This window comes from Aplosporella prunicola, assembly GCF_010093885.1.
Source record: "Aplosporella prunicola CBS 121167 unplaced genomic scaffold K452scaffold_9, whole genome shotgun sequence".
Taxonomy (NCBI): Eukaryota; Fungi; Ascomycota; class Dothideomycetes; order Botryosphaeriales; family Aplosporellaceae; genus Aplosporella; species Aplosporella prunicola.
In genome coordinates this window covers 300,211-312,381 of record NW_022983537.1, presented here as the reverse complement: position 1 = coordinate 312,381, position 12,171 = coordinate 300,211, and the positions used below count along the sequence as shown (strand labels likewise).

Sequence of the window (12,171 nt, the reverse complement as noted above, 5' to 3'; positions counted from 1 at the left end):
AAAAAAAAAAAAAAAAAACACCATCACCACCACCAACAAGCCAACCCCCCTCCCAATCAACCCAGAGCAAACACCCAAACCCCTCACTAAATCCCACACCCTCCCCCACACAACACGCAACACGAAAGGCCCTAAACTCTACCACATATGTGCGGCCGTTGCGGAAACAGAGTAAAACGCGTTAGCACTGCAAAGGTTGTCTGCGTACCTCATATATTCATGCGTAAGCTTGCACGCACAACAAGATGTAATAGTAACATTGTATCTTATTCTGCGCTGCTGGGCACCAGCACGCCTCCGCCCAGCCACTCACGCGCATAATCTTTCGACATTGATCGTCATCATCACCACCGCCCTATATTTGTATCAGCATATAAATCAGCAATGAACAATTCCATAACCAAACTCACTCATCCATCGCTCCGTGGTCCTGTGCCCATCACCGATTAGCTGTGGTAAATGTCCGTTGGGCGCGTGTGCATAGGCGCACATTGCTGATAACAACTCGTGCCTACTGCAGTGAGAAGGAAAAGGAAGGATTTTGTACTGCACATATACCTACGTCCCGCCTGTAAAGAACACCATCAAGCACCAGCATTACACACACACCCCTCTCACCAGCACAAAAGCACCTCCAAACCACATTGAAAACGGAAAAAACCATGGTATCATCAACTACCACCCCCAATCTCATAACTCATAACCGGGCATCAGCCCATCCTTCATTCATCCATCAATGCACCTACGCCATGGTTTACCAACCAGGCTGGTGCTGGCCCCCAGAGTGGCCACCAGGTCCCCCCATACCACCACCGCCATGGTGCTGGCCACCAGGGCCATCAAACCCGCCCGGCCCGCCTTGGTGCTGAGCTCCGCCGCCGAAGCCGCCAGGCCCACCACCCATGCCTCCGCCGCTCATGCCGCCGAAGCCACCGGGACCACCGGGACCACCGCCCATGCCGCCAGCGTGGTGCTGGGCGCCGCCGCTGCCGTAACCCTCGCCGCCAAAGCCGCCGGGTCCGCCAGCGCCGCCGGGTCCGCCGTGGTGCTGTCCGCCGCTGCCGTATCCGCCGCTGCTGCCGTAGCCCTCGCCCCCGAAGCCGCCGGGCTGGTGGTGGCTCCCGCTGCTGGCGCCATAACCGCTGTCACCGCCGGGACCGCCGCTGCCGTACCCGCCGCCGGGCTGATGGTGTCCGCCGGAGCTGCCGAACTCGCCGCCGCTGCTGTGCGTGGGGCCGCTGCCGCCATAGCCGCCGATGCCGCCGCTGCTGTGCTCGCCGTAGCCGCTGTGCCCGCCTTGTCCGCCGTGCTGCGGGCCGGAGCCGAAGCCGCCGGGACCGCCGCTGGTGCCACCGTAGCTGCTCTGGTGGGGAGCACCGCTCACGCCGCCGATGCCGTGGCTGCCGCTGCCGTACTCGCTGCTGCCGCCGTAGCTACTTTGGTGGGGAGCGCCGCTGCCGCCGCTCACGCCGCCTACGCCGTGGCTACCGCTGCCGTACTCGCTGCTACCGTAGCCGCCGGCACCTGGGGCGCTGCCCTGGTGGTGCGTGGGCCCGCTGCCGGCGCCGTGAGTGCTTGCGCCATAGCCGCCGGTGCTCTGATGCGTCGGACCGGTACCGTACTCATCGTTGCCGTAGCCGCCGCCCTGGTGGTGTGTGGGGGCGCCGTGGGTGCTTGAGCCGTGGGCCCCCGTGCTCTGGTGCGTAGGGCCGGTGCCGTACTCGCTGTTGCCGTAGCCGGTGCCGGAGCCCTGGTGCGTGGCGCCACCGTGTTGAGGTTGCTGGTGCTGCTCCTGCGACGTGTTCTTGTTCTTGTGCAGCAGCTTGTCTTCGATCTTGTGCTCGATCTTCTCGAGCATGGATTCCTTCTTATGAGGCTGCTGCTTGTTGTCGTTGAAGACGAGGCCGCGGTCGCTTTCGGACATGGTTGCGATGTGTGGTGTAGTTGAAGTAGTTAGATTAGGGTAAAAGTCAGGTGTTTCGTGTGTGTTTGTAGATTGTTGGATTGGTGCGGACAGCAGGTGGTTGTAGGTGACTTAAAAGAGACAGAGTATTGCGGGGTTGGGATGAAGCTCCAATGATCTCGTCGCATCGTCACCGGCCCACAGGCTCGCCGCTTCCCAGTTCAGCTCGGCAGCCATGACGTCGACGCGCGGCCGGTCGCGGTACCGTCGTACGCGTACGACGCCTTTACTTCCTTTGCGGTTTGGCTTCCGTGGGAGCGCCAAGCCGGAATGGACGGCCGCCACGCTCGTCGGAACCTGTGCCTGGTTTCTTGCTCGCCTGGCCGGGATGCTGTGACATGAAGAGAATCCGGCTGTTGGCGTGATGAGGTGTGACCTGCCGAGAGGAGAGTTGGAAGTAGGAAGGTGTGGCTGCGCGCCCGACGTCACGAAGCTGGCACGTGACGAGTCGGTTGTGGCTGGACTTTTTTTCTCGCACGACCCTCATTCCTCTCGCTGCTCACGGCTCTTGTACCTGTAGGAGAGTGGAAGTCGTTGCTCTTGTAGAATCAATGGATTTCAGAATTGAGATGATGAAGTATCCTGCCCAAACAATGTCTTGTTGCTTGTTCTTTGGTTTTCCTCTGCGACTGCGTGTCTTTGTTTCTGCTTTCTTGGCCGACCACGCCGCAAACACAAACACAGCAGTGCACAACCCCGCCTTTCCCCTCTCTCCTCCACATTCTGATATGGTTTGATCTTTCTTAACCATGGAGGCCACCGGAATCGACCCGACTGCAGATGGTACGCCTCAAGCTGGCTTCGAGGCCATCCGACTCCGCTCCTACCAGGCTGAAATGGTAGAGGAGAGCCTGAAGCGGAACATAATCGTTGCCGTATGTGTCGGCGCTCTAGCTCAGGGAGTTGCAACTAATTCCCATTCAGATGGACACCGGCAGCGGCAAGACCCACGTGTAGGCTAGCTATTTTTCGGGTTTCAGCAGCCACTACTCCATTACTGACTGTCGCGCAGCGCCCTATCCCGGACTGCGGCCGAGCTCGAGGCTTGCGAGCCGCACAAAGTCTGTTCCTTCTCTTTTTCTCGATGAAACATCCTTCTCTTACATCGCACCACAGATTGTCTGGTTTATTGCACCCACAGTCACTCTTTGTCAACAGCAGGCCTGTCTTTTCGAAAAATATCTGCCTGCCTATCCGCTGCGCTTCCTCAGCGGCGCAGACAATGTTGAAAGATGGTCGGAACAGAAAGTCTGGGACGCTGTTCTGAAAGACATCCGCATTGTTCTCTCAACGCCACAGGTTCTCCTGGACGCTTTGACGCATGCCTTTGTGCACATTACGAGATTCGCCCTTTTGATCTTCGATGAAGGTATTTTGACTTGACATATATGTGATTTAACCGGCGCTGATGGTTACCAGCGCATAACTGCCGTGGAAACCACCCGGCGAATGCCATCATGGCCAGGTTTTACTTGCCTCTGCTCCAGGATAGATCCGATGTAAAGCTTCCCGGAATTCTGGGCTTGACCGCAAGCCCTGTGCTGAACGCTAAAGCAAATGGACTAGAGTCAGTGTGATGAAAATAGTTTGCTAGCAAGATACTCACAGAGAGCAGAATCATCGAGCAAAGCTTGAACGCCATAACCAAGACACCCAAGCTGCATCGTATGGAACTGTTGCAGTTCACGCACAGACCCGAGCTCGTTCCTCTTCCGTACAAATACGAGCCAACTGAAGGTCCACTAATCTACAGCACTTTGGGATCTGCTTACTACGGACTGGACATTGCGGAAGATCCCTACGTCCTTAGTTTGAGAAAGAGAATTGATGAGAGCAACGATGCCGAGGCTCTCAAAGAACTGAAAAGGGTGTCGCTCAGTTATAAGACTTATGTCCACGAGCAAGTTCGAAAGCTGTACTCTCGGGCGTCCGAAGTTCTTAACGAACTTGGTGGCTCCGCCACGGAATTCTACATCCGAAGCTGCATAGTACGCGCTGATTATTATTTGAGTCGTTCTGGCTCAGTGCCTAGTTGGTCACAGGCCGAGGCAAAGTACCTGCGAGAGTTCCTGTCGGGCATAGCAGCCGTGCCTTCTATCAGCTCGGGAGGCCCGCCGTACGAGCACTTGTCCTCAAAAGTGGAAACGCTGATTGACTTCCTGGTTGCCGAGGCGCGTCCCGACTTCAACGGCATCATTTTTGTCGAGCAACGCGCCACTGTGGCTGTCATGGGCAACCTGTTGTCAAAGCATCCTAAGACAAAAGAACACTTTAACATTGGAACCTTTGTTGGCACGTCCATTACCAGCTCCAGAAAGCTGCACATAGGAATCGGTGACTTGGTCGAGTTGAAGCATCAACAGCAGACCCTTGACGACTTCAGAGCTGGAAAGAAGAATCTCATTGTCGCAACAAACGTTCTTGAGGAGGGTATTGACGTGTCGAATTGCCACATAGTGATATGCTTCGAGGAGCCGAAGAACCTCAAGTCGTTCATCCAGCGTCGAGGTCGTGCAAGGAAACAAGACTCCAAATTTGTCATTATGCTCGCAGGAGATTCCTCTTTGGCGAGTTCTCCAGAGAGATGGTTGGACCTGGAAGAGCAGATGAAGGAGGCGTATCTCAACGATCTCCGCAAAGTAAAGGCGGCCGAGGAGCGGGAAATGGTGGAGGAGGAGAGTGACCTGGAGATGTGTGTGGAGAGGACTGGGTAGGTCTCCGCCAAGACTTTGATTGGCCTTCCACTAACCCAAACATAGCGCCTTGTTAACACTGGACAATGCCGTCCAACATCTTTATCATTTCTGCGCTATTCTTGGCAGCGAACAGCACGTCGATCTGCGTCCGAGATATTCTTTCGACGAAAGCCCCGACGGTTGCATTACTTCCACTGTCACACTCCCGAACTCTGTGATTGCGTCACTTCGGCAAATCAAGAGCGGACATGCCTGGAAGACTGAACGTCAGGCGAGAAAAGACGCGTCTTTCCAGGCGTACAAGTCACTTTACAAAGCCGGGCTTGTTAATGACAACTTACTTCCTTTGTTCAAAGACACCGAAAGTCCTGAGTTTGAACAAATCGAAAAACGACCTTCACTAACCACTGCAAACGAGAGGATGGATCCGTGGACAACAATCGCCAAAGCGCATCAGGCAAAGGAGCCTACCGCTCCATGGTACTGCATCAAACTCACTCTTTCATGTGAAGGCCAGAAGCTTGCGAACTTATTGTTCTTGCTGCCAGGCGAAGTGGCCGCAGCAAACGAAGTCGTTCTCCACTGGAATGAAACGACAAAGTACGTCGTGACGAGTGAACCCATCGGCAACATTGCATTCAGCGCAGTCCAAATTGACACGTTCCGAATGGCAACTCGCACATTGCTCAGTACAGTCTATGGCACGCGCATGCCCGAAGAAAGATACGATTTCCTGGCCATCTTTGCTCCGTACGACGGTGACCCTGCCAACCCAACCTCTATGCCACAAGCCTTCTCCAAGCAGATGCGAGAAGCAAGAGACGTATACAAAGAGCTACAGCAAGGCCGTGCGCCGCCATTAGGCCTCGTTCGCGAACGATTCAATAAATCTCAAAATTACATCTTCCAAGAGTTTCACACTTCTGAAGATGGCGAACTTTGGGTCCTAGGCACAGACTTCCCTAAGCGCCGCGATTTCCTACATCCCATCCCCAACGACGTCAGCCACAAAGTGAGAGAAATGTACACGAAATTGCGCGCCATAAACGCGGATGACTGCGAGATCAGCAGCTTGCCGGCGATATACTCCATATTCGCGGCGTTCATACCGGCGGTCTTGCACTGTTATGACGTGGTAATGGTGTCGCAGAAGCTCTGCAATACCCTGCTTGCGCCGGTGGGCTTCAAGTACACAAACTTCAAATACACAGGCGTGGTCGCGCGCGCCCTTACGGCCTCGTCTACCACCGACGACGACTACCAAAGGATGGAGTTCCTGGGCGACACCATGCTCAAATTCTGCACGGCCGTGCAGATAATGGCGCAAAAGCTCGAGTGGCCCGAGAGCTACCTCACCGACTGCAAAGACCGTATCGTCTCCAACGGCGCGCTGGCCAAGGCTGCGAAGAAGGTCGGTCTGGACTACTTCATCCGCCTCAAGCCCTTCACCGGCCTGAAATGGCGCCCGCGTTACCTGGGAGACGAACTCACCGCCCTGAATGACGCGCCCAAGCAGCGCACCATGTCGACCAAAGTGCTCGCTGATGTTGTCGAAGCCCTCATCGGGGCCGCTTACCTCGAAGGCGGCATTCCGCAGGCCGGACGCTGCATCGAGGCACTGCTGGGCCCGGCGAACGGCTCGCCCTGGCAGCCCATGCTCACATCGCGCAGCCTACTCCACTCCGCCGCGCGCGATGCCGCCGACGCTGCCAGTGCTGGCCCGGTCCACCTCGAGGTGTTGGAAGAGCTGATCGGGTACGAGTTCTCGAACAAGCAGCTCCTGCTCGAAGCGGTCACGCATCCGTCGTTTGTCTCGTACCGCGATCTAGCGACGAGTTCGTACCAGCGGCTGGAGTTCCTGGGCGACGCAATCCTGGACCACCTGGTTGTGCGGCGGGTGTTTGCGCACAATGACCCCGCGCCTCTGCCGCATCATCGCATGCACACGATCCGCGCGGGCCTGGTCAACGCCGCCATGCTGGCGTTCCTGTGCATGGAGCTGCGCACCTCGCCCGACACGTCAATCGACATGGACGGCGAAAGAGATGGCGTCGAGAGCCCGGACCTCGTTGCAGAGGACACGCCCTCCCCGCTTCCACCGCCGAAACCCCGCGCCCTGTACCACTTCATGCGGCACACGGCGCCGACGCTACCGGATGCTATGGCCCGTGCCGCGGCGCGCCACGAGGCGGTGCGCGCGCCGCTGTGGGCGGCGTTGCGGACAAGGAAACGCTACCCCTGGACGATGCTGGCGCGCTGCGCGGCAGACAAGTTCTTCTCTGACATCGTGGAGGCGGTGCTCGGCGCGATATTCCTTGACAGCTGCGGCAGCGCTGCCGCTACCACCATCACGACCAACAACCGCTTCCTCGGCGCCGGCAATGGTAGCGATGGTGATAACGACAGTGATGGCGTTGACGGAACTAGTGCCTTCGGGAATAAAGACGCAGACGGCCTGGCCGCGTGCGACACGTTCCTAGAAAAACTGGGCGTGCTGGGCCTGCTTGAGCGGTTCTTGCGCGACGGCGTCGACTGCGCTCACTCCAAGTCGCGGCTGGGCGTGCTTTCGCGCGGCAAGGAAGTGCTGTATGAGCAGTGGGACCGGGCGGACGAGGGCGAGATCAGGGGTTTTACTGCGGATGACGAAGACGCTGATATCCTCCTCGAGAGGGAGGCTAGCGAAGGGGATGGGTCCGAGGGTGAGGGTCCGCAAGAGCACACGCAGCGCAAGCTAGCGCCACACTACGCGCGCGTGTGGCTCGACGGCAGCGTCGTCGGTGGGTGGGTCGAGGATGGCCGGGTTTTAGGGGGCTGGTGCGGGGGCGAGAGTGCGAGCGTCGCGGAGACGGCAGCGGCGGAGTTTGCGGGCGGCGTGCTTGAGAAGAGGGGCTGGGTTGTGGGGTTTGATGGGAGGGTGGTGTGGGTTGGTGTGGATGGCGAGGGGGTTGGTCCGGATGGAGAGGGTGTTAGTGGAGTTGGAGAGGGAGAGGGCGTTGCTGGGGTTGAGGATGCGGATGGGGATGGGGATGGGGACGTGAAGATGGAGATGGTGGGGGAGTAGGCTGGTTGGTTGGTTGGTTGGTTGGTGCGCTTCGGCTTGGGGCTTCGCGTCGAAGAGAAGAGAAGAGATAAGTAAGCTTGAGTAGTGTAATGAACGAAGCAGTTGGGTTTGTGAGAGAGTTCAATATTGTTTTGTTCGTCGTGACGTCTGGTTAAATCATCATTTAAGCTAGAGCAGACAAGAGACTTCCAGGTCTTGGAATCATTGATTGTTTATTAAGGGAATGAAAGACTGAGCTGCGCCTGAAATGACATGATATTTATGGATATAGATTAGAGTCGTCAGTCGTGAATGGAGAAATGCGACAGGGGCGTGCCGTTCCCGAGCGGCTTTGGAGTGGACGTGGTTTGTGTATGTGGAGGGTATAAAGTATTGGTAAGGAGAAGGTAAGAGAAAGGTGAGGAAGAGGTTATAAAGAAATAGGAGAAAGTATAAAGGGATAGAAGAAGGTAATAGAGAAAGAGAATATAGAATTTAAGGGAATATGAGAGATAATAAAGGGAAACTAGAAGTAGAAAAGAGACGGGAATAGAAACAAACTAATAAAATTAGAGAAAGATAAGGAAAAGTTAAAGGGGGCGATCCCCGAGCGCAGTGATGGTGTATATATATACACGTGTGTGAGTAGAGCTTGCTCGACTACTCCGGGGAAAAAGAGTGCACCTTCACCTCATGGTTTTTTCTTGTGTCTTGTCTATGGAAGTGTCTGTTGCAGCCATCAACTCTGCAGGGGTATATATTTCGCATCCCGCTCTTCTTACAAGAGGATCGGTGGTGTCGTCGTACGTTGCCTTTCAAATCGCGCTCGTTGGACTTGAATAAGTAACCGCAGTACCGGCACGTGTAAGCATGGTTCTGAGACCCCGGGGAGGGTTCAGACTCTGGGGACGCCTGATCGTGCGAACTCCTGAGCCCTGTGTATGTGTAATATGCGCTGGGAGTTGGCAAGGCCGAATCGATGTGGCCGTTCGCACTTTGGGGGTTGTGGTTGTGGAATCTGCCGTGCTACATATCAATAAGTGAAGTGGGACGACTCGAAAGAGGCACTTACGAGTTTAAAGATGATGCCGGTGTATCGATGTTTGCGCTTTCAGAGCCATACGGCGGAAGGGTCGATGAGGCGCTGTTATAGTACCACCTTGTGGAACTGGAGTTGCTGGACGTGCCTGAGTACGGCGGTGGCCGGGTATGGTGGGAAGGAATGGCAGTGTTGATATGTGGTACCGGTGGCTTAGACAATCCGTTTCGAGGGAGGCTCTGCGTTGATTGTGTGTGTGGAAAGTGAATGCCGTTGTGTTGTGAGTATGTAGCCTTGTTGCCCCTGATTGCTATGTCAGCACTTTCACAAGTCTAACGACAACCCGCTCTGGAGGCGAGGGCTCGTCGAATAACTTCAAGCCAAGACGAATATCAACTTACATCTCAAACGTGTGGCTGAGTTGCTGCCTTTCGTATGAACAAAGCTGAGAGCCTTCATCCATCTCATACATGCCGTAGGTCCGCTGCATATCGTAGGAGTGGCCCACACCTACTCCCATTGGGGTTTGGTTTATTATGTGGCGAGAGCGGCCGGTATTTTCATGCTCTGGAGTGAAAGAGCTATCGAGCTCTGCAGTGATGTGAGTGTCGTCGAGCTCTACAGCGATGCGAGTGGTATCGAGCTCTGGAGTGATGTAGTTATTCTCAAGCTCTTCAATGGTGTGAAGGCTCATTTCATAAACCTGGTGTTCCCGTCGTGATTCGTCAACTCTCCTCAGATACAATTCAGCATTTGAAGGCATTGATACGGTTTCCTTGGAAATTTTAGGGTATTGGCGATGGAAACTTTTCTTGAGATTTATAATGTCTGGACGCCTGTGCGGTGTGGTAGGGGTGACCAAAGGGTATTGTTCCGTGGCTGGAGTCCGTGGAGAGGCAGGAGACTTGTGCTGAGGAAGTATCAGAGATAATACAGCTTCCTTGCAGGAACGGAGGAACTGCCGGCAAGGTGAATTGGATGTGTATGAAATATGTCGATCGGTCGAAATTTCTGGCGCACAGTAATCTGGCAACCGTGGAGTTCCGCTATCCTTTTCGTTGCCTTCACTGTCGAATCTTGAGGCTAGAGGAGGGTAACCAGGTGAGCTGTGCAAGACGTCTTGAGGTTCGTTGTCGGTATTGCTTTGTAAACGACTAATACTGAGTCTAGAGTCAGCAATCAGCACAGTTCTAAGCTCTGAGTAGTGACTATACCAACTCGAAGGTAAACCCTATAGCGAACTTCAGTTTTGGTTCCGTGTTTATGCCCAAGCTCATGTTGTGGAGAGAAAGGAGGTAGTGAATAAAATGAGCGCCGACTTGACCGCTCCAGAATAACGAGGGATGAAAGGTAAATGGTAATGATGAGTGATTAAATATCCTAAGGTTTTGTCCGCATCGCGGGGTTGCCGATGAAAGGACTAGAAGGACTGGACGAACGTGATAGACTAGGTAGACTAAAGGGACTGTGGATGAGGATGATAGCAAGGATGATGGGAGCACAAGTCCACATGGGGCTCGGCGGACTGGAAAGACTGCGCAGACAGCCCTGTGCTCTAGACCTTCGGCCACAGTCCTAGGTACTAGACCATCTTTTTGAATGGAAAACGATGTATGCGGCACTGATGTGAACCTTTGAGGAGCTCATGTCCGACAAGGATAACCTCCGAGCTCATAGTGAGGTCCTGAGGTCTCGACTCTCATAACCCCAAAGCCGAGTAGCCATCTAGCACTTGTAAATATTTGTCCCCCATCTTGAATAACGTGGCCGCGGTGGATGAGCCCCGCTCGTTGAGGCTCAGCTATACGGCGGTACGGTTGTTGCCTTGTGAAAGCCTTAGCACTAGCCGGTCGGTGGATCGAACCATAAAGGGCCATCCGCAGGAGTGCATGCACTCCATTGGAATCACGGGTCTACTGTGAAACAGATAGACGGTGTTTCCGGGCATTATCCCGAAGAGGGACTGTTGACGTGGTGGGGTTAGGCGATCCCTAGCGAAGCCAAGTCTAGTTCCATTGGCCGATTTTATCCAGTCCGGTGGTCCTATACGATTTTCGATTAGTGATTATTCGATTCGTGGATGATAGATCAGCAAGTAAAAGGCGGGCGTCAAGGAACCCGCCCAGAAGGCAAGAAAGCGGGATAAAGGGAAACCGCTCTTCTTGTAGGGGAATCCGCTGCGGCTGAGGATGTTAGCCCCGCAACTTCTTTTTAGAAACTTAATCAATTTGACTTATTAATAGTAAATATCCGGCACGTACCCGCTCTCAGGTCTTTACTATGCTGTTTTGGTTTTCAGGCAAAGTCTGCCTTCAGCAACAAGCCACAAAATGTATTGGCTGAACAATTGTTTACGGAAATGATGTGTTGTGGCCGGGGATGATGTATCTTTGCATGAGATCCTGGAGTTCAGAAGCCCAATTGGCTGCGGACAAGCCACACCAAGCAGGTCGATGACTTGAGCGCAGCAGACGCAAGCACTAATGAATAGCCGATGCAATACAAAACTTATAATAAGTATCGCAGCAACTCAAGATGAATCTTGGAATCAATCACAAAAGTATCTAGATCGCGGGCATACAGGATCGGAACGTGGTGTTGTTCGAAGTTACGGCAGAATTTTTGAGATGATTCCGGTTCCGTGTTACACAACATCTCTTAGCATAGCGTGATTTTCAGCTTGCCGCCCCGCACTTGTCTTCACCTCTTTTTAAACGAGTGACGTGCGTGGACTGGACTGTAGACTCGATCCAAACCATTGCCCTCAAAGCCCAAATCAATTGCTTCGTTTGACGGAGCATACACCAGTGACCAACGTATAATCTCCAAATTTGGTCCTGTAAGAGCCGGACTGGTTCAACGACCTTTCCAGTAAATATGAATGCTTGTGAGTGTGCAATACATCAGGCAGATTTGCAAGGGCGATGCGGACCGTGATCTGACTACTCCGAACATCAGTGATTTTTTGCTACGAAACTACGGACAACACCGAAAAAAAATAGAGCATAGGTGAGTAATTGCACCAGTAAGTATTGCGTTATATAGCCTCCTGTAAAAATTGAGCCGCATGTTACATATGAATCTCCGCCCTTGCCGGACCCCTGAGCAAATCAGATCCATGAGTTTCGTCGTAATGAACGGTGGAAGATCGCAGAGCGCCGCTCGGACGGGTCTGTGGACGTGAATAGCAAATGATCAGCTGCATAACAAGGAGCGTCTGTCAACTCTCGGGTAAGAATAAGATCGGAGTTCGCCGCACGTGCTGCTGTACAACTCTAGCAACGACGTGTCGGCAAGCTCCCTTTGCAAGTTATCCCGCTCGTGCATACATGCAGCTCCTTTGGCTTCTGGACTGCATAGAAAGGAAGCACGTTCTTTCGTTTTAACTAGTGGCTGTGGTGACCCCAAAAGTTTTTTTTTCTTTTTTTTTTTT

The 12,171-nt window shown here is 54.0% G+C and overlaps 3 protein-coding genes across 3 annotated transcripts; 1 reads left to right on the top strand and 2 right to left on the bottom strand.

Annotated features, from left to right (window-relative positions):
* Window positions 1-608: 608 nt before the first annotated feature.
* On the bottom strand, window positions 609-2,325 carry K452DRAFT_286057 (uncharacterized protein). Its single transcript, XM_033540221.1, has one exon. The coding sequence runs from the start codon at window positions 1,922-1,924 to the stop codon at window positions 755-757; it is 1,170 nt and encodes a 389-aa protein (XP_033398946.1). The 5' UTR covers window positions 1,925-2,325; the 3' UTR covers window positions 609-754.
* A 338-nt stretch (window positions 2,326-2,663) lies between these two features.
* K452DRAFT_350330 (uncharacterized protein) lies at window positions 2,664-7,828 on the top strand. The gene is made up of 8 exons (XM_033545650.1): window positions 2,664-2,838; window positions 2,888-2,916; window positions 2,976-3,024; window positions 3,080-3,332; window positions 3,383-3,530; window positions 3,579-4,673; window positions 4,723-4,873; window positions 4,901-7,828. Exons 1-8 carry the CDS (start codon window positions 2,713-2,715, stop codon window positions 7,718-7,720), a joined length of 4,671 nt encoding a protein of 1,556 aa, XP_033398945.1. The 5' UTR covers window positions 2,664-2,712; the 3' UTR covers window positions 7,721-7,828.
* Window positions 7,829-8,438: 610 nt separating this feature from the next.
* On the bottom strand, window positions 8,439-10,015 carry K452DRAFT_347032 (uncharacterized protein; the record flags this gene model as incomplete). Its single annotated transcript, XM_033545490.1, has 5 exons — window positions 8,439-8,444; window positions 8,507-8,717; window positions 8,772-9,041; window positions 9,140-9,946; window positions 9,969-10,015. The coding sequence occupies 5 exons, from the start codon at window positions 10,013-10,015 to the stop codon at window positions 8,439-8,441; spliced, it is 1,341 nt and encodes a 446-aa protein (XP_033398944.1).
* Between the last annotated feature and the right edge of the window lie 2,156 nt (window positions 10,016-12,171).